Consider the following 27,485-nt stretch of genomic DNA (forward strand, 5'->3'; position numbering starts at 1 on the left):
ACCACTTCTGCCTGTTAGATAAACAGCGACATTTTGTGTTACAAGGTTGCACTGGCCTGATGTTGTAATCCTATCCCTCTCCCTATGCCTCCAGGTGCTCAGCTGTATTCTGCACTTGTTCAATCCCATGTTTCATCTGTTTTCTTACTCTTTTATAGAGAAAGTTCAATTACCAGCCCACAAGAGTCACCGCACATTCCAGCACCAACATTGTATGTCCTTGTTCAGCAGAACAACGCAAGCAGCAACAGCAAAACAATATCTCCCTTGCGCGCCCCCTCACAGTACTGTTTACAGCATTTACATGTTTACATGAGTAAGAATGATAATGCATTGGAAATGGAAACACTTGAGAACAGGTTTCTTAGGCTAATACCTAAATGTGTTGATGAAAGGTCCACCACGTTCAGCAGAAGGACCCTGAAGAAGGGTCCCAGCCTGAAACATCAAATGTTTATTCAGTTCCGTAGATGCTGCCTGACCTGCTGAGTTCCTGCAGCTTTGTGTTGCTTTGGATTTCCTGCATCTGCAGAATCTCTTGTATTTATTGGTTAAACCTGTGATCATTATGGTCTGGAAGGGCAGATTTCTGAGGCATCTTTCTTCATTTTGGAAGATCTTGAACTTGCTCATTTAAGGCAGGTGAGGCGATTTTTATTGTTTGGAAAGTTTGAGAGGAAGATGCATTCTGGATACTTCTGAGGTGTATGTTTGATAAACTGCTAAATTGAGCCCCAATTTTACAGCTAGTGCTGTAAAGCTGCAACCGCTACATTACTGTGCTGCCCTCAGAACAAAGAAACGTGTAGTTAGAATCATGAAGCATTAACTCATACAAAACTTAGTGAAAATCAAGAAAATCTCCCCAAGCAGGTTGAAACTGGTGATGAAATGGAAATTTACAATTCTTTAGTTTCATAAGAGTATTAAGGATTGTAGATACACATGAGCAGATTAAGATAATATAAACTCATGAGCTGATGTTATGGTAGAGCTGAGAGAGATTGAGTGCCTTCTCCTGTTCCTTTGGCTGGCTAAAGAGGCTTAAGTGGTCTCCCTTTGCTCAGTTAACAACCTTAAGCAGATGAACACAAGATTCTGCAGATGATGGAATCCAAAGCAACATGCACAAAATGCAGGAGAAACTCAGCAGGTCGGGTGGTTTCTACGGAGAGGAATACACAGTGTACATTTCGGGCCGTGACCCTTCGCCAGTTCTGATGAAGGGCCTTGGTCAAGAATGACTGTTTATTTCCCTCCATAGATGCTGCCTGACCTCTAGCATTTTGTATAGTATTGAGGGATGAGTTTGGATGCCTATCCTGAGTGACCAGCCTGCCACGTGGGGCTGAGTAGTTGCATTCCTGAACATTATTCTCAACAGGCTTGTTGAAGCCAGCTTGGTATTTCAGCTATGTAACTGGAGACCTGACTGGAAAATTGGAAGCTGAGGCTTTATAAGGCATTGGTCAGACCACATTTGCAATATTGTGAGCAGTTTTGGGCCTCTTGTCAAAGAAAGGATTTGCTGGTACAGTATTGCAGAGGGGCCAGAGGAGGTTCACAAGAATGATTCTGAAAATGAAAAGGTAAGCGTGTGAAGCATGCTTGATGGCTGTGGGCCTGAACTCACTGGAGATCAATAAAATGACCAGAGACCTCATTGAAACCTATCATTATTGGAAGGTCTAGATCAGGGGTTTCCAACCTGGGGTCCACGAGCCCTTGCTTAATGGTATTGGTCCAAGGTATAAAAAAGGCTGGGAACTCCTGGTCTAGGTAGTGAATGTGGAGAGGATGTTTATAGTGAGAGAACCTAGGACCGGAGGGCACACCCTCAGAATAGAGGGATATCTCTAGAACAGAAATGAGGAGGAATTTCTTTAGCCAGTGGGTGGAGAATGTGTAGAATTCATTGTCACAGACAGCTATGGAGGCCAAGTCATTTAGTAGAGGTTGATGATAGGTTTTTGATTAATCGGGGAGTCAGGTTAACAGGAAGAAGGCCAGAGATTGGGGTTGAGCGGGATAATAAATCAGCCATAGCGGAATGGCGGAGCGGACTCAATAGGCCATATGGCCTAAATCTGCTCCTATGTCGAATGGTTTCAGGACGATTAAATCGCATTCATCAGTAGGGCTTCAGTTCCAGTCCCTTCCAGTAAATGCAGTTCCTCGATGTGGAGCATTAAATTCATTGGGTAAAAGCAGCTTTGTGTTGAACTACAAACTTCAAAGATGGAACCTGTATATATTCAAGCACATTAAACAGAAGTTTAGAGTTTTCACCAGTGTTTCTGGTTTCTGAAGTGCTTTGTGGAAGTCCTGTTCTTCACTGACCCTGTCGAACGTCAGCAGTCTGACCTGCACTGTAAAGCTTCTAAGCAGCTTGGCAAACACTGAGCAATTCTAATTAACCCCAGTGACTCTGGAGGGAGCAGTAGAAGCATAAGGAAGTGTGAGGGAAACCTCTTTTCTATATTTATTCTTGCCTCCCCCCACGCCCCCCCATTTGCAGTACTGACTTTAGTAATGTTGCAATGAGAATCTTGCTCAGTCCCTTGCTTTTTAGCTTCTACACCCAAGTGGTTCAGGCTTCTGAGCCTTTTACAAGTGGAGGGTTGGAGGGCTGGAGGGCTGCCACTTGTACTCCTCTCCCACCTCCCTATTCTGCCCTCTGCCCTTTCCTTTCCACCCCTGATGATTTTGTGTGTGTTGCAGTGTACAGGATTAGCTTCTCATTAAAAACGATATGAACTGCCACCAGCATTTGGCCTCATTCCTGGATTTGTCCTGTGTGGTACAGGAGCCTCAGGACTCCCAGTCCTAGGTTCAAGGACAGTTACTACCTCTAACCATCAGGATCCTGAACAAAAGGGAATAACCACTCAAATTCACTCACCCCAACACTGAACAGTTCCAGCAACCCCTGGACTCTCTTTCATGGACTTTTCATCTCATTCTCGATGTTTATTAGTATTATTTCTTTTATTGCGTTTGTATTTGCACAGTTTATTCGGTACAGTCTTTCACTGATTCTATTATGGTTCTTGGATTTATTGAGTATACCGCAAGAAAACGAATCTCATGGTTGTATATGGTGATATATGTGTTCATTCTTTTATTGTGCTGTGTTCTGTGACGTGGGTGATCATGGTCTTCCCATGACAATGACTGTTCTTGGTAAATTTTTCTACAGAAGTAGTTTTGCTATTGTCTTCTGGGCAGTGTCTTTGCAAGACGGGTGACCCCAACCATTATCAATACTCTTCAGAGATTGTCTACCTGGTGTGTATGGTCGCATAATCAGGACTTGTGATCTGCACCGGCTGCTCATACGACCGTCCACCACCTGCTCCCGTGGCTTCATGTAACCTTGATTCCAGTTGGGGGGGGTGGGGGGGAGGGCTAAGCAGGTGCTACACCTTGCCCAAGGGTGACATGCAGGCTAGCAGAGGGAAGGAGAGCCTTACACCTCCTTTGGTAGAGATGTATGTCTATCCCACCACCCTGACATAAATGTCCTTTGATAATAAATTGACTTTGAACTTTGATTGGGGTGGGGGGTGTTGGTATTATATTTGCTTTACACTACCCTGCTTCAGTAATAAAGGCAGATGCCACACTTGGGAAGCCTGTGCTGCTGAATAGTGAGCACCCTTAACAGAGACTGCCCATCCCTCCCTGAGTGATCTTGATACAGCTTCTGAGGCATACCCTTACGTTTGAAGGATGATTTGCTTCCACTTCAGTTCTGGCTGTTTGAAGGTGATATTAATGTGCACCTGCAGAATCTGCCACAGGTAGGCAAGATCTGCTTGACTCTCCTATCAGACTCCTCCTCCTTCAGCCTCTCTCACCTATAACCTTGCAGCTTCTTGCTTCAAACACTCCTCCACTACCCTTCCCCTCAACCAGTCTCACCTATCACCTGCCACTCACCAGCAATTATCATTAGTTTTCCCAGACACTTCACATAGGTACTATGAGACAATATTTGGCGTAGAACTGTGTTAAACTATTAGTACGCGAGGGATGGATTTTGGGGAGTGTCTTTCTAAGAAGGTGAGGTAGAGAGGGAATTCCAGATAGGGCCAGTTAGTTAAAATCATGACCGGTAATTCTAAAGCATTTACAATTGAGGATGAGTGAGAGTCGCATTTGGAGAACCGTGGGCTCGAGCTAATTACAGGGATGGGAGGGGAGAGTACACAAGTTCAATCTCACATACATGACCACAGTGGTCATCCTTAAACGAAGCAGCCATCGCAGAGTGTAATCTTGGAGGAGGTGGAAGATGAATGTGAGTTCTGTAGTTTAGCTCAGGGGTTTAAAACCTGGAGTCCACGGACCCCTCAGTCAATGGTAAGGCTCCATGGCATAAAAAAGTTGGGAGCCCCTGGTTTAGACAGTCCGTTCTTTATTGGTCAAAGAAACAGAGGGAGAGGAGAGTGTGCATTGACAGCCTGTCTTCATGGAGCTGCATATCAACAGTATTCTATTCCCATGGTATGTACAATATTCAGAATCCAGGCTGAGGGAGACTGGACAGAAGGTTTTTGCTGCAAAGGTATGTTGTTCACTTTCACTGCCAGTCAGCTATATTGAATACCTTTTATCAAGAAGATGGTTTCTTGAACTTTCAATCATTTCTCCTTCCTCCCTCCTCTCTCTCTTCTTACCCCTTCTCTCCTCACTTGCCCATTACTCCTCCTTCCCTTTCTCCCATGGTCCACTGTTCTCTCCTATGAGATTACTTTTTCTTCAGTCCCTCTCAGCTTCTCACCGCATTCCCCTCTCCCACCCATGCACCTATCATCTCTCAAATTGTACTCCCTACCCTGCCCCACCTTATTCTGGCTTCTGCCCCCTTCCTTTACAGACCTGATGAAGGGTCTCAGCCCAGAACTATAGATGCTGCCTTACTTGCTGAATGGCCTCAGAATTTTATGTGTGTTGCTCCGGATTTCCAGCATCCGCAAAGTCTTTTGCATTCAAAAAAAGTAGTGTGGGTGTTAATGTATTCCTGCACTTTGCAGATGTTGGCTGGATTTGAAGCACTTGGACAACAAGGATTCTTTCTTGTAGAGTTCAATGCCTTCTGTACAGCAGCCACTGGAAGCCTAAATATCACGTTGTGTTTTGCAGGGCCCTATTTACCTATGAGGGGAACAGCAATGATCTGCGAGTGGCTGGAACTGGAGGTGAGGATCACTTAGCTTTTTTTTAGATTATGAGAACACTCAGTCCTCTTTATCGCTAACTGCCAATGGGACATCAACCGTCTTGACTTTACCGCACCTTGTCCCCATTCCAACCTCACTCCTTCGGAACGCTCTGCTCTCCACTCCCTCCGCACTAATCCTAACCTTATTATTAAACCCGCCGATAAGGGGGGTGCTGTTGTAGTCTGGCGTACTGACCTCTACCTTGCCGAGGCACAGCGACAACTCGCGGATACCTCCTCTTATTTACCCCTCGATCGTGACCCCACTAAGGAGCACCAGGCCATTGTCTCCCACACCATCACCGACTTTATCCGCTCAGGGGATCTCCCATCCACTGCTACCAATCTTATAGTTCCCACACCCCGCACTTCCCGTTTCTACCTCCTACCTAAGATCCACAAACCTGCCTGTCCTGGCCGACCTATTGTCTCAGCTTGCTCCCGCCCCACTGAACTCATCTCTGCATACCTCAACACTGCTTTATCACCCCTTGTTCAATCCCTTCCGACCTATGTTCGTGACACTTCTCACGCTCTTAAACTTTTCGATGATTTTAAGTTCCCTGGCCCCTACCGCTTTATTTTCACCATGGATGTCCAGTCCTTATATACTTCCATCCCCCATCAGGAAGGTCTCAAAGCTCTACGCTTTTTTTTGGATTCCAGACCTAATCAGTTCCCCTCTACCACCACTCTGCTCCGTCTAGTGGAATTAGTCCTTACTCTTAATAATTTCTCCTTTGGCTCCTCCCACTTCCTCCAAACTAAAGGTGTAGCTATGGGCACCCGTATGGGTCCTAGCTATGCCTGCCTTTTTGTTGGGTTTGTGGAACAATCTATGTTCCGTGCCTATTCTGGTATCTGTCCCCCACTTTTCCTTCGCTACATCGACGACTGCATTGGCGCTGCTTCCTGCACGCATGCAGAGCTCGTTGACTTTATTAACTTTGCCTCCAACTTTCACCCTGCCCTCAAGTTTACCTGGTCCATTTCCGACACCTCCCTCCCCTTTCTAGATCTTTCTGTCTCTGGAGACAGCTTATCCACTGATGTCTGCTATAAGCCTACTGACTCTCACAGCTATCTGGACTATTCCTCTTCTCACCCTGTCTCTTGCAAAAACGCCATCCCCTTCTCGCAATTCCTCCGTCTCTGCCGCATCTGCTCTCAGGATGAGGCTTTTCATTCTAGAACGAGGGAGATGTCTTCCTTTTTTAAAGAAAGGGGCTTCCCTTCCTCCACTATCAACTCTGCTCTTAAACGCATCTCCCCCATTTCACGTACACCTGCTCTCACTCCATCCTTCCGCCACCCTACTAGGAATAGGGTTCCCCTGGTCCTCACCTACCACCCCACCAGCCTCCGGGTCCAACATATTATTCTCCGTAACTTCCGCCACCTCCAACGGGATCTCACCACTAAGCACATCTTTCCCTCCCCCGCTCCTTCTGCATTCCGCAGGGATCGCTCCCTACACAACCCCCTTGTCCATTCGTCCCCCCCATCCCTCCCCACTGATCTCCCTCCTGGCACTTATCCGTGTAAGCGGAACAAGTGCTACACATGCCCTTACACTTCCTCCCTTACTGCCATTCAGGGCCCCAAACAGTCCTTCCAGGTGAGGCAACACTTCACCTGTGAGTCGACTGGGGTGATATACTGCGTCCGGTGCTCCCGATGTGGCCTTTTATATATTGGCGAGACCCGACGCGGACTGGGAGACCGCTTTGCTGAACATCTACGCTTTGTCCGCCAGAGAAAGCAGGATCTCCCAGTGGCCACACATTTTAATTCCACATCCCATTCCCATTCTGACATGTCTATCCACGGCCTCCTCTACTGTAAAGATGAAGCCACACTCAGGTTGGAGGAACAACACCTTATATTCCGTCTGGGTAGCCTTCAACCTGATGGCATGAACATCGACTTCTCTAACTTCCGCTAGGGCCCCACCTCCCACTCGTACCCCATCTGTTACTTATTTTTATGCACACATTCTTTCTCTCACTCTCCTTTTTCTCCCTCTGTCCCTCTGAATATACTTCTTGCCCATCCTCTGGGTCTTCCCCCCCTCCCGTCTTTCTTCCCGGACCTCCTGTCCCATGATCCTCTCGTATCCCCTTTTGCCTATCACCTGTCCAGCTCTTGGCTCTATCCCTCCCCCCCGTCTTCTCCTATCATTTTGGATCTCCCCCTCCCCCTCCCCCTCCCCCTCCAACTTTCAAATCCCTTACTCTTCCTTCAGTTAGTCCTGACGAAGGGTCTCGGCCTGAAACGTCGACTGCACCTCTTCCTACAGATGCTGCTTGGCCTGCTGTGTTCACCAGCAACGTTGATGTGTGTTGCTTGAATTTCCAGCATCTGCAGAATTCCTGTTGTTTGCGTTTAAGTCCTCTTTTATTGTCATTTAGAAATGCATAACGTGCATTAAGAAATGAAACAATGTTTCTCTAGAGTGGTATCACAGAAAAACAGGACAAACCAAAGAATAACACTGACAGAACCACATAATTATAACATATAGTTACAGCAGTGCAAAGCAATACCATAATTTGATGACGAACAAACCATGGGCACGGTTAAAAAAAAAGTCTCAAAGTCCCCGAGTCGATCGATTCCCGAGTCCCCGATAGCTGGCGGCAAAAGGGAGAAACTCCCTGTCATAAACCTCCAGGCACTGTCAACTTGCCGATGCCTTGGAATCAGCCGACACTGAGTCCATCCATCTGAAAACTTCGAGCCTCCGACCAGCCCCTCCGATACAGCGTCCCGAGTGCCTTCGACCTCGCCCCGGCCGCAGAAACAAGCAAAGCCGAGGATTCGGGGCCTTCAGCTCTGGAGATTCCGGATACCACACAGTAGCAGTGGCAGTGAAGCAGGCATTTCAGAAGTTTTCCGGATATTCGTCCGTACTCTCACGTCCGTCTCCATCAAATCAGAATTGTGCACGGTCCCCTACTTAACAGATTACAGATATCATTCACCAGAGAGGCCGCATGCGCTGCCGTCGTGCCGCCATCTTCTCCTCACTTGGGCTCACTGTTCAAGTTTAATTGTCATTCAGCCATACACATGTGTATAGCCAAATGAAACAGCATCCCTCCGGAGCCAAGGTACAAAACACAGTACGTATAGTCTCCCACAGCACGTATAGTTATGTGGTGTAGCCTCAAATAAATAATATCAGCACAAGTTTCTGTGTGGCATGGCCTGAACGTTGATGGTGCATGGGTAGTTGAACTCTGACAGTCCGAGCTGTAATAGCATCACACTGACCGCTATGTTACTATGGTGCCCAGCGTTTATTTGTAAGACAATGCATCCATTCCAGTCCGGAAAATCACCTTTGTTCCTACAAATAAAGAGACCAATAATGTATGCATGCTCTAGTTAGAGCCTTACCCATTCTCTCAAACTAAAGCATAACCTCCCCACTTCTGCATTCAATTTCTCCAGGAGTAAATAAGATTGTTAGCTCTCCTTAGTACTTTTAAGTGTATACTAGTCTTTTGCGCCTCCTGCCCGAGGATGTAACAGTCTCATCCAATTTCCTGTTGAACATCATTAATGAATCTTAATAAAAATCCATTGTATTTAAAAAATGTTTCACCTTTTCACCCTCTGGTTTTGTGCTGTACACACTCACCCAGTCTCCCTGCCTCTTGCATTGCCCATGTTCCTGACTTTCATATAATGTCAGAGGTTAGCAAGTTCCTGCAGCCTCTTCTCATCACAGCCCTTGTTCCCTTCCTGCTGATTCCAGCTTTTGGCCGCTTGCTCAGGTTGAACCTTGTGCCTGAGCCTCGTATTTGACCATGAGATATAGGAGCATAACTTGACCGTTTGGCCCATTGAGTCTGCTCTGCCATTTCATTATGACTGATTCATTTTCCCTCTCAGTCCCAATCTCCCGCCTTCTCCCTGTAACCCTTCATGCCCCGATCGATCAAGAGCCTATCAATCTCTGCCGTAAATATACCCGAAGACGTGGCATCCACAGCCACCTGTGGCCATGAATTCCACAGATTCACTACCCTCTGGCTAAAGAAATTCCTCATCTCTGTAAATGGACGTCCCTGCGTTTGGTTCTGAACCAGATGCCCCTTGGAAGAATCTCAGCCATAGACCACTACAGCACAAAAACAAACTGTTCAGCCCATCTATTCTGTGCCGAATTATTAATCTGCCTGGTCTCGTTGACCTGCACCCAGACCATAGCCCACCATACCCCTATATCCACCACTCTGCTGGCAGCTTGTTCCACACTTTAAATACCCTTTCAGTGAAGAAGTTCCCTTTCATGTTCCTCTTAAATATTTCACTATTCACCCTTAACTGATGACTTCTAGTTCTCGTGTGACCTAACTTCAATGTAAAAAGCCTGCTTGCATTGACCCTATCTATACCCTCATAATTTTGTATACCTCTGTCAAGTTCCTCTCATTCTCCTATGTTCCAGGGAATGAAGCCCAAACCTATTCAGCCTTTCCGTACCACTCCCACTGATCGACCTTTCTGTGCTTTGTACTCCACGGACCAAGGCTTGTACTCCCATTTTGCCAGCAGTTCCAATGCTGTTGGCTGTTTATTCTGACCAATCCTCTTGGCATTTCAGATGGGGGCCTTGAGGAACTGGTGGAAGAGCTGAACAGTGGGAAGGTGATGTACGCTTTCTGCAGAGTGAAAGACCCCAATTCAGGGCTGCCCAAGTGTGTCCTGATAAACTGGGTAAGTGTGGATCTGTTTGGGAGAGTTACTGTCCATTGACTGCACTGGAATGCTGTGCTTTATATTTATTGTACTTTATTGAAAGATATATTGTGGAGCAGGCCCTGCTGTTCCAACAAGCTGCACCACCCAGCAATCCAATGATTTTTTAAACCTAGCCTAATTACAGGACAGTTTACAATGAACAATTAACCTACCAACCAGTATATCTTTGGAGTGTGAGAGGGATGGGGAGAATCCGGAGGAAACCCATATGGTTCACAGGGTGAACGTACAAACTCCTTGCAGATGGCGCTGGAATGCCTGAAGCTGTAATAGCATCGTGCTAACCACTACACTGCTGTGCTGCACTTGATCCTACCTCTTCCGAAGGTGTTGCGTGTCTACCGCTCTGTGAAAGCTTCACGTAACCCTCATCTTTCATTGTGAGCCAGGTCAAAGAGTGCACAGCTTAATAACGATAAAGATTAACATGTACATCGAAACATACAGAGAAATGTGTCGTTTGTGTCAATGACTAACACAGTCCAAGGATGTGCTGGGGGCAGCCTGCAATTCATTGCTGATTTGATCTGATGCAAAATCAAGCACTTCACCGTTTGAAACTGTTTGTTTCAGTGTACACGTGGCAAAGACTCGGTTCACCAGGATGCTCTTCATCGATTACAGCTCAGCATTTAAGACCATCATCCCCTCAAAACTAATTAGTACCTGCCAAGACCCAGGCCTCAATACCCCTTTTTGCAGTTGGATCCTGGATTTCGTCACTTGCTGACCCCAGTCAGTTCGGATTGGCAAAAACGTCGCCACAATCTCCATCAGCTCTTGTTCCATGTAAATTTTTAATCTTCTTGGGCTTTTCTGCTTGGAGCAATGGAGGATAAGTGGTACGCAAGATAAGAGACAGAGATCGAATGGACAGCTGGAGACTTTGTCCCCAGGGTGAAAATTACTAATACGATAGGGCGTAATTTTAAGGTGATTGGAGGAACATACAGGAGGGGGATGTCAGAGTTTTTTTTGACACAGAGTGGTGCGTGTGTGAAGCGCACTGCTGAGGTGGTAATAGAGGCAGATAGATTAAGACTCTCAGATAGGCACATTGATGATTGAAGAATGAAGGGAAGGGATAGACTGATCTTCGAGTAGGTCAAAAGGTCAGTAAAACATTGTGTGCTGAAAGGCCTGTACAGTGCTGTCTGGTCTAAGTCTTTAGATCCTGCTGGTTCTGTGGTTTCTACGGAAGCCATGCTCTTTAACCTGTGCATGCTCAGGGTGTCTAAGCCACGTGAAGCTGTGGAATTTTTGAGTACAGGGACATGAACGATGTGATTGTTTCTCTTTCATAAATACTAAGTTCACTTACCTTTCCATTTTTCTTTAGACAGGTGAAGGAGTGAAGGATGCTCGGAAAGGGCTGTGTGCCAATCATGTCAGCACCATAGCCAGCTTTCTAAAGGTAAGCTTTGCTCCGATTCCGCACGTCAACCTTGTCTTTGTTACCTCTAGTATGCTCCAGTGCTCTTCCTACTGGCTTCCCCATCTACCATCCACTGCATTTATCAGCCATTGAGGAATTCTGCTGCCCATATCCTATCTGAGCTGAATGCCATTTACCCATCAACCCTTTGCTTGCAGGTTGCTTTGAGTTCTGATTCAGCATGGGATTGATGTTTGAAGTTCTCAGCCTGTTTGGATACCTCTGTGTCTCTCTAACCTGTTCCCATCCAACCGTCCTCTAAAGCTTTCTGAACTTCATTCTGGCATCTGGGCGTGGAGTCACATAATCATAGATTGTGGAGTGCAGAAAGAGCCCTTCAGCCCATATGATCCATGCTGACCATAGTGCCTGTCAAAGCTAATCCCATCATACTGCACTGGTCTGTATGCTTCTGCTCCTTCCCTGTTCAAGTACCTACCCAATGCCTCCTAAACATTATTTAGCGGTACAGCAGAATAACAGGCCCTTCTGGCCCAATGAGCTCTCACTGTCCAGTTAAATCCACATGACCAATGAACCTACTAGCCCATTTTGTACCCACGTCTGCTACTTCCTCTGGCAGCTCATTCCAGATAACAGCCCTTCTGTGTGGAAAAACCAGCCCTCATCTCTCGCCCTAGACATTTGTCCTAGCGTTCAAGTCTGCAGCATTCTTGGAAAAAAGACTACGTACTCTATCTATGTCCCTCATAATTTTATAAACCTGACAGTGGGAAGCGGGCTTGTTTTGCTCTTTTTGTTTTGTTTTGTTATTGCTGCTTGTAGGCATGCCATTTTAGTGCTGGAATGTATGGCGACACTTAAGAGCTGCCCCCAGCACATCCTTGGGCTCTCTTGGTTACCCATGCAAATAATGTGTGTATAGCTAGGATGCCTAGGGCGTTTGCACAGTACTGTATTCCAGTGAGAATAAACCCATCCTATCCAATCTTTTTATAAGTATAACCTTCCACTCCTGGCAAAATCCTTGTGAGTCTCTTTTCCACCTTTTCTAATGCTACCACATCCTTCATGTGGTGTGACAACCAGAGCTCCATAATGCACCAATATTTCTACAACTGGAACACAACACCCCTGCTGTTATACTCATTGCCTTGGCTTCTGAAGACAAGTATACTAAATGCCTTCTACACCACGTTGTGTGTCTGTGTTACAGTTCCACTGTGAGGGACCTGCCATTTATTGCAAATATCCTGATGTTCCAAAATGTTTTATCTTACACTTGACTGGATTCAATTCTCTCATTATCACTCTGCCCAACTTTCCAACTGATCCCTTTCTATCCTTTCACAATCTTACTTGCTATCTAATAGTTGTAGTGATAGTTGTAAGCCCATCATCCCTACTGGGGCATAGGCCACTGACAGCAGATCACCAGTGTTCTCTGTCCTGGGCCAGTCTGTCAAGTTAGAAACATAGAAAACCTACAGCACCATACAGGCCCTTCGGCCCACAAAGCTGTGCCGAACATGTCCTTACCTTAGAACTACCTAGGCTTACTTACCCATAGCCCTCTATTTTTCTAAGTTCCATGTACCTATCCATGTGTTGGTGTGTGGCCAAAAGTGGTTAAGGCGTCGGTCTAGTGATCTGAAGGTCGCTAGTTGGAGCCTCAGCTGAGGCAGCATGTTGTGTCCTTGAGCAAGGCACTTAACCACACATTGCTCTGCGACGACACCAGTGCCAAGCTGTATCGGCCCTAGTGCCCTTCCCTTGGACAACATTGGTGGCATGGAGAGGGGAGACTTGCAGCATGGGCAACTGCCGGTCTTCCATACAACCTTGCCCAGGCCTGTGCCCTGGAAACCTTCCAAGGCGCAAATCACGAGACTAACAGATGCCTATATATATGTACCTATCCAGGAGTCTCTTAAAAGACCCTATCGTTTCTTCCTCCACCACTGCCGCTAGCAGCCCATTCCACGCGCTCACCACTCTCTGCGTTTAAAAAAAACTTATCCCTGACATCTCCTCTGTACCTACTTCCAAGCACCTTAAAACTATGCCCTCTCGTGCTAGCCGTTTCAGCCCTGGGAAAAAAAACCTCTGACTATCCACATCATCAGTGCTTCTCATTATCTTGTACACCTCTATCAGGTCACCTCTCATCCTCCGTCACTCCAAGGAGAAAAGGCGGAGTTCACTCAACCTATTCTCATAAGGCACGTTCCCCAATACAGGCAACATCCTTGTAAATTTCCTCTGCACCCTTTCTGTAGTTTCCACATCCTTTCTGTAGTGAGGTGACCAGAACTGAGCACAATACTCCAAGTGGGGTCTGACCAGGGTCCTGTGTAGCTGCAACATTACCTCTCAGTTATCTCTAGGTGTCGCCTATCTCCTTGGTGTCAGCTTCAAGACTGTGTCACAACGTATTCTTCAGTTTGGCCTCTCTTAGCAGGTAGATTGGCCCTGCGGCTTCCATGGGTTTGCGGCTTTCACCACACAACTTTCATATGTCAGGACCTTCCTCGCCCAGCGATGTAGTCTTTGGAGCTTCTGTAGGTGTTTTTGTAGCTCTGGGTTTTTATGACATGTGCTTGGGACCTTCTATGGTCGAGTTTTTGCCATCTGATACTCAAATTCTAATGCCATCAGCAAGCTTGTATTTCAGTCCAAATGATTCGTCATCAAAGTCATTTATGACAAACAACAGTGGCCCCGAGCGCTGATCCCTGTTGTACACCACTGCTTACAGACTTCTGGTCAGGAAAAACACCCCTCCACCACTGCTGTCTCCCTCCTGTCACCAAACTAATATGGATCCAATTTGCCAACATACTTAGATCCTTGTGCCATAACTTTCTGGACCAGACTACTGTGCCAGACCTTGTAAAAAGTCTTGCTAAAGTCCAGAAAAACCATGTTTACTGCCCTCTTTTCTTAGTTTTTCTTAGTTGCCTCTTCAAAAGGCTGTCAGACTAGATGAGCTGAAAGGCCTGTTTGTGTGTTGAGGTGCTCTGATTCTATTCTGTTTATCAGTTGGGATTTCCTCTCCATAAAACCATGTGGCTCCTCTTAATCGGTCCGCACCTTTTCAACTGAATATTAATCCTGCCCCTTGGAAATTTTCATAATCATTTCCCTACCATTGATGTGTAATTCTCACTAGCCTGAAGTTTCCTAGTCTATCCTTCCTGCCCTTTTTGAATAAGGGAACAACATTAGCTACTATTCTTTAAGATGCTCCTAAAACCAACCTCTTGAAGCAAGGTTTCCTGTTGAATATGTCCTTTTGCTCAGGGAGCTCATGTTACCATCAATGCTCGTGATGACCAGGATGTTGAGCCAGAGGTAATCATCGAGAAGGTCGCCAAGGCCTCTGGTGCCAATTACAGCTTCCATAAGGAGAGCTCCCGTTTCCAAGATACAAACCCCCAAGGACCTGTGGTGAGTTCGTGTCCAAAATGAGATGTATGATCATTAACTGATCATTGCTAGTGAAGCCAGGGATAGGAAGATCATACAGTTTAACATACAACTGAGGAGATGGTGTAGGAGGGAGGGCCTCAGAGTTTTGGATCATTGAGCTCTCTTCCAGGGAAGGTCGTACCTGTACAGATGGGACAGTCTGCACCTGAACTGGAGGGGGCTAATATCCTGGCAGGAAGGTTTACTCGTGCTGCACAGGAGGGGGTGGTTTAAACTAGGGTTGCAAGGGATGAGAACCAGAGCACCAGGGGAGATAGTGGAGTGGTTGTGGGAAAGCGTATCAAGCCCATTATAATTTGCAACTTCAAAACATTAAATTAATTTGCAGGAAACGCACTGAGTCCAAAAATACAGATAGAACTTAGAGTTTAATTTGAGCGAAGTGCTGTATGCAATTGAGTATTTGTATATATCATTTGTAATGAATTATTTAAATGGACAACAATGCTTAATCAAGCAATATATACAAGATTACTCAAACATTACTTGAATATTAAATGCACAACAAAGCCCGCATACAAAGACAGGAACGGAAAGATTGAGCATGGTTGGGAATGATGTTCCGAGTTGCTTCTAGATCAGTGTGAGGGGTATTGTAGGTAAGACAAGTGAGCTTAGGACATGGATCAGCACATGGAATTATGACATTGTAGCCATTAGTGGACTTGGCTGCGGGAGGGGCAAGACTGGCAGCTCAGTGTTCTGGGGTTCCATTGTTTTAGGCATGATGGAACAGGAGGGATTGCTGATCAGAGAAAGTGTTGCAGCAGTGCTCAGACGGGGCAGACTGGAGGGCTCATCTAGTGAGGCTATATATGGGTGGAACAGAAAGGGATGATCATGTTAATTGGATTGTATTACAGACCACCCAACAGTCTGCAGGATTTAGTGGAGCAAATTTGTAGAGATCACAAACTAATAGTTCTGATATAAAATTTGATGCTTTGCAGCAGCAGTACAACACACAGACATAATATTTACTATAAATTACAAAATGAGTAATTATTGCAAAAAAGCATGGTACAATGATGGATTGTTCATGGACCACTGGTAAATCTGATGGCAGTGTGGAAGAAGTGTGTACCTTCAGGCTCTTGTACCACCTCCCTGGACAGTAAAGAGTAAAGGACATGTCCTGGATGGTAGGGGTCCTGAATGATGGATGCTATCTTCTTGAGGCACTGCCTCTAGAAGATATCCTCAATGATGGGGAGGTCAGTGGCCATGATGGAGCTGGCTAACTCTCTAATCCTCTTCAGCTTCTTGCGATCGTGTGCATTGGAGCCTCCATACCGGGCGGTGGTAGCAAGAGTATTTTGTGACATTCCGAATCTCCTCAGACTCCTCTCAAAGAGGAGCAACTGGTGTGTTGCTTTGTGATTGCAGCACTATGTTGGGCCCAGAATAGATCCTTTGAGATATTGACGCCAAAGAACTTAAAGTTGCTCACCCTTTCCACTGCTGGTTTCCTGAAGAGAATTGGATGTGTTCTTGCGGCTTCCCCATAGGAAATCCACAATCAATTCCTTATTCTTTCTGATTTTGAATGTGAGGTTGTTACGACACCACTCAGCCAGCTGAACTATCTCACTCCTCAACATCTGCCCCTGGCCAGCTCACATTTTTACTGTTAATTTATAGGAGGTGTTTGTAACCACACATTCATTGTGCAGAGAGGGTAGAGCAATGGGCTAAGCACACAACCTTGAGGTGCACCTGCGTTGATTGATCCACTGTGACTGTGGTCTCCCAACAAGGAAGTCGAGGATACAGTTGCAAAGGGAGATACAGAAGCTGATATTTTGAAGCTTGTTGATTACTGAGCGAACAGGAATGCTGAGCTGTAATCAGCCTGATACATGATTTGCTGTTGCCTAGGTGCCCTAAAGGAGAGTGGAGAGCCAGTTTAGACCGAAACTAACTAACATGGTGGGACATCCAAATGATAAATGGAGATGTCTTGGAGCTAGTACGGGGGTTCCCAATCTTTTTTTTATGCCATGGACCAATACAATAAAGTCTGTGGACCCCGGGCTGAGAACCCCTGTGTTGACGGGCAGTGAAGAGAAGGGGACTTTCATCCTCGAGTACTCAGCCTGCTTACTGATGGGTAGAGACAGAACAGGGTCACAGGTGATGACCTGCCCCTCTCGTGGCTGGGTGGGTATTGTACAGTGTAAGTGGGCCTCAGGGAAAACCTGCTGTCAGACGTTCAGATCTCATGGAGACACAAGGAACTGCAGATTCTGGAATCTGGAACCACAAGCAAGATGCTGGAGGAACTCAGCCTCAGCAAAAGAGTTCTGTCAGCAGCCTGGTGGTTGTTCAGCTCATGTTCAAAGCAAATTTATCATCAAAGTGTGCTTTTGTCACCATACACTGCCTTGAGATTCATTTTCTTGTAGATATATACAGGAAAACAAAGAAATACAATACAATTATGAAAAAAACATAAATAACAAAGATTGGTAAAGAGCCAATGTGCAAAACACAAATAGTGCAAATAATAATTAGAAAAATGTCAATAAATAATACAGAGAACATGAGTTGTAGAGTCCTTGAAAGTGAGTCTATAGGTTGTGGAATCAGTTCAGTGTTGAGGTGAGTGATGTTATCCACACTGGTTCAGGAGCCTGATGGTTGAGGGGTAATAACTGTTCCTAAACCTGGTAGTGTGCGACCTCAGGCTCCTGTACTGATGGTAGCAGCAAGAAAGGAGCATGGCCTGAATGGTTGGTGGAACTTGATGGATGCTGCTTTATTGTGTGGGTGAAGTTATGAGCAGCAGTCCTCCAGTGATGTAATTTTGATCACCTTTGGGTGTTTACTGCATGCAGCTTGACCACACAAGTGTTATCCCTCTCCTGTTGGGTGAGACTAGAGCTAGAGGTCATAGGCTAAGGGTGATGGGTGAAATATTTAAAGGGAACCTGAGGGGAAACTTATGGCTGGACATGAATGTGGGACAAGGTCCAGTGGAAGTGATAGATGCGAGATCAATGGTAACATTTAAGAGAAGTTCAGATTGGTACATGGGTGAGAGAGGAGTATGGATGGCTTTGGTCTAGGTGCAGGTAAATGAGATATGGCTGGCACAGACGAGATGGGCTGAAGGGCCCGTTTCTTGTGCTCTTTGACTCCATAACACAGAGTTGGTGCTATACATCCTCCTGTCTTCATCATTTGGTCAGCGCACTTTGGGATCAATTCTATTGACAGTACTAACCATCTTCTTGTCCACTCAGGGGTCAGTTTATAAGAAGACAAATGCAATGTCAGAAATCCGAAGTGTGGACAAGGAGAGCTTCTGGGCACAGACGGAGGTGAGGCTTTAGTCTGGCAAGGGAGTATTTCTGAAGAATATATACAGTGGTCATGTGATTTTTGACCATCGATTGTAGCTTGCATCAGCCATCCATCTGTCTAAATGGCTCAATCCTGAGATTGCGAATTCTAGTCGTGCTATGCCTGTTTCGGAATCTTGAGCCCATTCTAAAGCGAAATAGATTTAAAAGTGCAACAAAGTAGTCAGTTTGTTATGGAATCCCCAAACTGGCTCCTGATGTGTTTCAAGTTAAGTCCTTAACTGGTTTAGGAACATCTATAAGTCCAGATGCCCAAGTGAGTCAGTCGGTGTGAAATCACAGCCACATTGATTCGAGAAAGTCCGCCTGCTCTGCACAGATGGTGGGCAATAAGTAGCCCATTGTTTTAGAGGAGTGTGCGTTATGTGGCCAGAACTTCCCAGCACTCTGCCTCATGGCTACAATGAGGCCACACTAGATTGCAGGAGCAACCCCTCATATTCCTTCTGGGTAGCGTCAACCTGACTACGTGAACTTCGATTTTTCTAACTTCCAGTAATTTCTTCCCGGCACTGCAGCCATCCCATTGATCCTCAGTGCACATTTCAAATGTTGTGAGCTCAAAATAACAATGGGCCCTTTTTCCTGTTAGAGAGATGAGGAACGGCGACGGGAAGAAGATAAAAGGCGGAAGGCGCTGGAACAGGAAGGCTTGGAAAAGGAGCGCAAGGAGAGGGAGCGGCGAGAATCTGAGCTGAGGGAGAAGCAGTTCAGAGAGAAGTCTAGTCAGATTGACCAGCAGAAGTGAGTCTTCCACCTGGTGTCCTCCCTTCCTGGAATGATTCTGAGCTCGAGCAGGGGTTACGAAATGTAGACATCCTTTTTTTAATGTAATTACTCAGAATACACAGCTTAGAAACAGTCATAGTGCCCATCAAACTCTGGGTGAGAATTCTCTGCTTTAGCTTCTCTTTCAACTCAACCACTCCCCATACGACCATCAAACATGGGAGCAGAATTAGGCCATTCAGCCCATCAAGGCTATTCCACCATTTCATTTTGGTTGATTTATTATCCCCCTCCTCCCTATTCACCTGCATTCTCCCTGTAAACTTTGACGCCCTGACTAATCGGGAACCTGTAAACCTCTGCTTTAAATACACGTAATCACTTGGCCTCCACAGCTGTCCGTGGCAATGAATTCTACATATCCACCACCCTCTGGCTAAAAAATAGTCCTCCTTATCTCTGTTCTAAAGGGATGTCCTCGTATTCTGAGACTGGGTCCTCTAGTCCTAGACTCCCCCACTATAGGAAACATCCTCACTGTCGATTTATTGATGTTTCCAATGGTCTGCAGTGTTACATCTGCAAGCAATTTCTCATTATCGAGCTACCTTGCTATGCTATGTCACTCTTACTGGTTCTTAGAAACCAGTGCAATGTGACGTGATCCATTGTCCAGAATTCACGTTGAACACACCAGCACCTGGTGAAATCAGGCCGTTATATGTAGACTGGAGAGCCTCATCATTCATGGTTAACATTACAGCAGTAGCCCACCTGATGACAGCCAAAAATGGTGCCATTGAAATACCTAGCCGGCACTGGAAAAGCACCTGAACTTTCCCTTTGAGCTGAGGATCATAGGTTTTCAGGTGGCGGTCAACAAGGAATTCCATTCTGTTCCTTGAAAACTGCATTCAGCATGTTACTTGAAGCAATATTGTGCTCTTACTTGTGAGTGACTATGGGCTCAGTGTCTTGCAGGTTGTTGGATGATCTGCCCCAATGAGTTGCAAGAAATAGAAGCAATTGATGCTTATCCATGGTGCTACCTGTCTTGGAGCAGTGCATTACCTGTCTTGGGGCAGTGCTACCTGCCGGCGAAGTTTTGGGGTGGGTTGGGGGGGTGTGGTACCTGTCATAATGTTAACCATGGCTGTTGAGCTTCACCAGTCTGGATACAACTGGTGGTCAGGTACTCGTGTACTCAATATGGATTATAAAACAACTGCATAATGTGTAGTACAAAGAGAGGCAAGTAAGTTCCTCAATGAACAAACTGCTGTGTAAAATCTCTGACCGACCTGTACTTACTCGACACTTAACCCTCTGATTCAGGCAGTTCCAGAAGAAGCAAGAGTCCGAAAGCCGCGAAAATGAGAAGCAGCGCTGGGTGAGTGTGACCGTTCACTTTGGAGAACTCCTCTGTGTAACTGAGGTCCCTCTGTGAAGGCAGTGAGTACTGGCTGCCAGACTGGCTTGAAGCTTGCCCGTGGAAAGGTGGAGCTTATAACTGTATAACATGTTGCACAGGAAGCAGAGTACTTTCTTCCTCTTTTGCATTCTGATTTCTAATACTTCCTTCACACTGTTGCATGAAATGTTCCACCGTAAGGTACAGCCTCAAAGCTGAACTGACTCTGCAGCCTGTAGACCAGGGGTTCCCAGCCTGTTTTATGCCATGGAACCAGTACTATTAAGTAAGGGGACTGTGGACCGCAGATTGGGCACCTCTGCTGTTGAATAGTATGCGTGGACTCTGCAGTTCACGTTCTGTGTGTTATCTGTTTACAGTTTTTAATATTCGCACTTTTTTTTTTGCACATTGAACATTTGCTGGTCTTAGTGTGTGATTTTTTTTTTGGTTTTGTGGGTGCCCTACAAGAAGGTAAATCTCAAGATTGTACAAACGTATATGCTATACGTACATTACTGTGTAGAAGTCTTGGGCACATATATATCACTAGGGTGCTTAAGACACTGACACAATACTGTAGTAATTTCATGTATTGCACTGTACCGATGCCACAAAAAAAACACATTTCATGACATATGTGAGAGATGATAAACCTGATTCTGATATGGGTCTCGATTGTGGACTGACAATAGAAAGGGGACAGGGCAGGACCGGGGAATCATGGTTGGGAAAAGGGAAAGGGAGACTGGAAGGAGTGGGAAGAACCAGAAAGATATTCTGTAATGATTAATGAACCAATTGTTTGGAATCAAATTGACCTTGTCTGGTGTCTCAGGGCGCAGATGCACCCAGCTCTGAGACACCAGACAAGGTCAATTTGATTTACAAACTCACGCTCTGCTCCACGTTGATAAATACAGTACTGTGTAAACGTCTTGGGCTCCCTAGTTATATGTGCCTGAGACTTTGGCTCGGTACCGTGAAAATAAATGTACTTTGAACTTTTGTTCAGAAGTTAGAAGAAGAGTGAATATCTCTCTCCCATTTAACACTCCTAGGGCAGGGACAGCACAATTGAGATTCAGAATAAAATGGCCTACACTCTTCTAATTAAACACACTCTTTGGACCAGATCTTCATGGGTTAGAGACAAACTGGACTTCTCCTTGCATTGTCTATCAAACACTCCCAAGGCTGATGTGGAGTTGGCATGATACAATTATGCTTGGACCTGTTAGATCAGGCGGCATAGTAGTGTAACAGTGTAATGCCCTTATAGCACCAGCGACCCGGGTTAATTCCATCACTGTCTGTAAAGAGTTTATACATTCTCCCCGTGACTGCATGAGTTTCCTCTGGGTGCTGCAGTTTCCTCCAACATTCCAAGACGTACGGGCTAGTAGGTTAATTGGTTACGTGGGTGTAATTGGATGGTGCTGTCTCATCAGGCCAGAAGGGCCTGTTACAGCACTGTATCTAAATAAATAAATTTTGAAAAATTACCACATTGCGATTTCAAGCATCACTCTAAATTGTCAGCCGACTAATCTAAGCCAACACTGTGTGAGTGTTGCACTAGTGACCATTTCGAGGTATAAACCTCCTTGTAGCAAGAGGTTTGTCTGGCTGTGGCTGTCCTGGAATGTGTCCATGCTGCCCACTCACCGACACTTGAGCAAAGCAGATTTTCTTTGAACCAGCGGTCTGAGGGCAGCTCAGTGTCACAGCTGGTAGATACTCTCTTGGGTTTGATCCCTTGCCTCTGACGGTGCTTGTTTGCCCCAGGTGATCTAGTTTCCTCCCACATTCCCAAGACATTCATTTGGCACATCTTTACCTTTTTGATACACTTTTGTCACCATCTTGTTGACTGAATCAAAGGTGGTGACGAATCAACATATAGGAGGGAGATTGAAAATTTGGCCGAATGATGCCACGACGGCAACAATCTCTCATTCAGCTTCAGCAAAACCAGAGCCAATTATCAAAGTTCAAAGTAAATTTATTATCAAAGTATCACCGTATACACTCCTGAGATTAATTTTCTTGCGGGCATGCTCAATAAATCCATAATACAATAATAATGGTTACAGAATCAATGAAAGACTGCACCAACTGGTGCATTTAACCAGTGTGCAAAAGAAACAAACTCTGCAAATACAAAAAGAATGGAATAATAATAAATAAGCAATAAATATTGAGAACATGAGATGAAGAGTCCTTGAACGTTAATTGGCTGCTGTAAGTTTTCCTAAGTGTTTGGGTCAGTGGGAAAATTTATGGGGAGTTAATACAAAGTTAGAAAATAGGATGTTTCTGTGATCATTGTGGGCTTGCTACATTGGTGCCAGAATATGTAGCGACACTTGTGGGCTGTCCCCTGCACTTCCTTAGAGTTGTAGAAAAGTACAGCACAGAAACAGGCCCTTTGGCCCATCTAGTTCACGCTGAACCATTTAAACCACCTACTCCCATCGACCTACACTGGGACCATAGTCCTACATGCCCCTACCGCCCGTGTACCTATCCAAACTTAAACATTGAAATTGAGCTCACATGCACCACTTACGTTGGCAGCTTATTTCACACTCTCAGGACCCTGAGTGAAGAAGTTTCCCCTCACGTTTTCCTTAAACTTTTCACTTTTCAACCTTAACCCGTGACCTCCGGTTGTAGTCCCACCCAACCTCCATGGGGAAGAAGCCTGCTTCGATTTCCTTAACTATACCCCTCATAATTTTGTGTACCGCTATCAAATCTCCTCTCAATCTTCCACATTCCAAGGAATAAAACCTGAATGTGTTCAATCTTTCCTTATAACTCGCTTTCAACTTTATTTATATCTTTCCTGTAGGAAAGATGTGTTGGTTGTTAACACAAACGAGGCATTTCAAAGGTTTCAAAGGTACATTTAATGTCAGAGAAATATATACAATATACATCCTGAAATACTTTTTCTTCGCAACCATCCACGAAAACAGAGGAGTGCCCCAAAGAATGAATGACAGTTAGATGTTAGAGCCCAAAAGTCTCCCACAGCTCCCCCTCCCACGTGTAAGCGGCAGCAAGCAGCAATCACCCCTCCCCCCACCAGCAAAACAAAAACGTCGGCACCCACCACCAAGCACTCAAGTGTGAGCAAGGCAGAAGCAAAGACACAGACTTACAGTACTCCAAATACTACTAGTTCACCCTGTACCCGACATACCATAGGATCTCTCTCTCCCTAATAAGGGAGAAAGAGGTGTGTCCGTTTCACAGTGAGAGGGGAGACGTAACAAACAACTGGCTGGTTTACGATGTTAAAAGTCCGTTGCGTCACTTTTTCCGAGCTCTGAGCACACTGCCTTAGATCTTCCATCTCTCACGACACACGGATCTCCTGCCCCAGCACTGACCTCCGATACCCCCGCCCCCCCCTTCCCCCCCCCCCCCACCTCCAGAGCCACAAAATCTCAGTCCTCTGAAGGCGAGTGAAGCTCTTAGGCCAAGTCCTTGGCGTGCCGAATAACGGCCATTCATGAAACCCTGAGAGTGGGTCCCATTTCTGCAAAGAGCCGTACTCAGTGTGTAGTCAGCGTTTTGAAGTACATGTGATAAATAAGTCAGTCTCAGACTGGGTCGGTGGACCTCATGGGCTGAAGGGCCTATTCCATGCTGTATGGCTCTGTCATACGTAGTTGTGTGGCTCTGTGCTGTATATCAGCACTGCAGGTTTTAAGAGATTGGTTCCTTCTCCACAATTTTATGTGGTGTATCTTGGCCATTGCTCGGTAGTTTTACCATTGCTGCTTTGAGGTTCTGCCTCTAATGGTGGGGTCTTGGTTGTTTTGCAGAAAGAGCAGGAGCAAGAATATCAGGAGGAGATGCGCAAAGGGTTCAGGAGAAGCCAGTCCATTGAAAAGGCATCGGTATGCTGACCTGTCGTGTTTCTGCGCGGTCTGTACTGCTATCCTTTCATTAAGAGACAATGTCGGGTGCTTAGTGTGATTGGCGAGGAAAGACCAGGGCACTTTTTGTTTTGCATTGGGGTGGTGCTGTGGGATGGAGACGTGCTTAAAGTTTGGTTGTTGTGGTGATGCTATGAAGCGCTTTGTAAAAATTATGAAGATGACCTTAATTTATCACATGAACATCGAAACATTGAAATGGACAGTGAAATGTGTCGCTTGCGTCAGTGACAAACACAGTCTGATGATTGTGCTGGCAGCGGCATGCAAGTGTCTCCACGCCTCCGGCGCCAGCATAGCATGCCCACAACTTGCTAACCTAACCCGTACGTATTTGGAATGTGGGAGGAAACCCACGCAGTCATGGGGAGAACATACAAACTCCTTACGGACAGCGGGGGGAATTAAACCCCAATTGGTAATCGCTATAAGGCAATACATTAACCACTATGCTACCGTGCCCCCGCACCCCCCCCCCGATTAATGTTTGTGGTTCTCTGCTACTGATCTTTTCGCAGGAGGCGGCTTCCATCATTTCCCAAAGATCAGTGAATCCGAAGGAGCTGTTCAAGGAGCGGGAGCGTGGCAATTTGGCTGATCCATCTTCCTTCAATGTGAGCACACAGCCAGGTAATGGAGAGGGAATGTTCCCTCCTGCTATCCCCTATCCCACTGCCAGCACACCTCATTGGCAAAAGGTTGCTTCCCGGGGATAAGCCCGGGAATGTAGTGCACGATGCACTGTCTGGTCTAACTCTCATTGCCACTGAGCATGATGTAGTGCTCTCCTGATCTCTCATTACTCTAGCAAACTTACCAAGCTGCAGCATTTCTGAAGATAAAGAAACGTTCACTGTGCAGAGCTGCACAGCTGTCATAGTCCAGTTCCTTTCACTATGACGATCTGTCATAAATGAGCAGAGCTATCCGATTCACTGTCCTCATAGTTCAATTATATCATCAGAGTTGTACAGCCAGAGTAGCACTTCCACAGCGAACAGAACAGAAGGATCTGGGAATACAAATTCACAGGTAGACAGGGTCATAAAGAAAGCTTTTGGCGCATCGGCTTCATAAATCAGAGTATTGAGTACAGAAGTTGGGATGTTATGATGAAGTTGTGTAAGACGTTGGAGAGGCCAAATTTGGAGTGTTGTGTGCAGTTCTGGCACATCTTGCATACAAAGAGTTTAAGCTGTTGTACACAGGCCTGGAAGGCAGACATCAGGGGAGGTCATATAACTACTGAGCTGTACTACACTTCATGCTTTCCGAGCCCACAGCTGCTGAGGATGTCCTGTTGCACGGCCAATATTGAGGTGGTGAGTCATTGAGTGAAGCACTGACGCACGCTCATTGAACTGCTCGGACGTGCATTGAAGCTTGCGGCAAATTATGTGCACAATTGCCGTTTGTGACCACGCTTGATAAGCACGGTCTAATTAGAACTGGATAATTTGTAAAAGAGTCAAGCTGCTAATTTTACCATGCAATTGAGGCAACAGGGCAGGGTGTGGTTACAGCTTGTTTTCTGGTTGGTTGCTGTTACGTCCAAGTGCCTTGTTCACCTCAAGTTTACTGGTTATCAATGCAATCTTTCCTCGTTTGTCCCCAGTGCCTTTCCCATAGTGGAGGGAGTCCAGGACCAGAGGGCACGGCCTCAGAGTACAAGTGTGTCCCTTCAGAAAAGATGAGGAATGTCTATAGCCAGAGCGTGCTGAACCTGTGGAATTCGTTGTCACAAAAAGCTGTGGAGAGAAGGACACTGGGTATATTTAAAGTGGAGGTTGATTGGTTCTTGATTAGTAACGGTGTCAAAGGTTATGGGGAGAAGGCAGGAGAAAGACATTGAGAGGGAAAATATATCAGCCATCATGGAATGGTAGAGCAGACTTGATGTGCCAAATGGCCTAATTCTCCTGCTATATGTTATGGTGGTATGGTGTGTGCCTGCACTGACATGTCATACTGTGCTGTGTCACTTGTGCTTTTCTTTGGTGCTCGTGTTTCCCTGGGCAAAGGCAGCCAACTCGTTGGGCAGAAAGACTGATGCCCCAGATGTGACCTCCCAGCCATGGCTGTGTGAATGAAGGACAGCTGATGTATGGACCTCCTGCCATCTCCATCTCCACACTATCCAGCTTGGAAACTTTTCCTCCCCAACGAGGATGGCCCTCCCTCTGGACAGCTCACACCCGTAACATACTGGAGAAGAGTGATAAATGCTGAGCTTGTAAAAACACCGAGAGGTTCTACAGATGCTGGAAATCCAGAACGGCAAACACGCACACGCCATACAAACCTGCATGCAGGCATACGCACGCATGCACACACCTTAGTCTCTCATGCACTTACTCGCACAGACCCACTGCTGGAGGAACTCAGCAGGTCAGGCAGCATCTCTTCTTTTGCCTCCATTGGTCAGGGTCAACCATGCGTCCTATCTGACTAGATATGCAAGCACGATATGGTGAGCAAGCTGTTGCCCATGTAGCAAGTTCCCCCTCTCCACATGATTGATGAACCCACAGTCAGTGTTGAACTCAACGTTGTACTACCTTAGGGACTCCAGCTCCGGATTTTTCCCTCAGAGGTTACTCCCGAAGCCTTCCCCATGCGTTCATAAAGCCGCAAGGCAGCGGAGGTTTGTGGTCAGAGTTTTCTTTCTAGATGCTGATGAGCCCACCTGCCCAAAGTGACTGGTTGTAAGGTGCCAGTAACCCGCCTTTGCCCCTTCTTCTGTCAGTAGAAACGGTCCCCCTGGGCTTAGTAGCTAAGCCAGGAGCAGGACTTGGTGTCAAAGGCTATTTGAGATGCACACTATTGGGAGCATGTAATAGGCGCTTATCCCCATTACCAACCCCCACCCTGGCTATAACAACCTTAAGAAAGAGTCTTGGCCTGAAACATTGACTGTTTATTCCCCTCCATAGATGCTGCCTGACCCGCCTAGTACCTCCAGCATTTTGTGTGTGTTGCTTTCAGCTTGTCATGTTATTTCAAAAATAATTTCAGTTACCGGTATATCCACAACATCTAGTTTCTCTGCATGAGACAGTTCAAATATTGTGGATAATTCTTGGTGTGTAATTTTGAAGTTAGTCAAACTCTGGAGAACAAAGAATGAAACAGCTTGTCA

General features: G+C 46.0%; 1 protein-coding gene across 3 annotated transcripts in view; it reads left to right on the top strand.

Annotated features, from left to right (window-relative positions):
* The window catches only part of dbnlb (drebrin-like b), a 50,944-nt gene that overhangs the window by 15,399 nt on the left and 8,060 nt on the right, over positions 1 to 27,485 (top strand). For 2 of the 3 annotated variants that reach the window (XM_072266807.1, XM_072266809.1), the window contains exons 2-10: positions 5,149 to 5,204; positions 9,843 to 9,955; positions 11,340 to 11,414; positions 14,700 to 14,846; positions 18,134 to 18,211; positions 18,846 to 18,997; positions 20,318 to 20,372; positions 24,233 to 24,307; positions 24,865 to 24,976. In XM_072266807.1, the coding sequence (XP_072122908.1) occupies positions 5,149 to 5,204; positions 9,843 to 9,955; positions 11,340 to 11,414; positions 14,700 to 14,846; positions 18,134 to 18,211; positions 18,846 to 18,997; positions 20,318 to 20,372; positions 24,233 to 24,307; positions 24,865 to 24,976 (863 nt within the window). The remainder of the gene's footprint in view (positions 1 to 5,148; positions 5,205 to 9,842; positions 9,956 to 11,339; positions 11,415 to 14,699; positions 14,847 to 18,133; positions 18,212 to 18,845; positions 18,998 to 20,317; positions 20,373 to 24,232; positions 24,308 to 24,864; positions 24,977 to 27,485) is intronic. The other variant, XM_072266808.1, reaches the window with a different exon arrangement.

This window comes from Mobula birostris, chromosome 8 (assembly GCF_030028105.1).
Source record: "Mobula birostris isolate sMobBir1 chromosome 8, sMobBir1.hap1, whole genome shotgun sequence".
Taxonomy (NCBI): Eukaryota; Metazoa; Chordata; class Chondrichthyes; order Myliobatiformes; family Myliobatidae; genus Mobula; species Mobula birostris.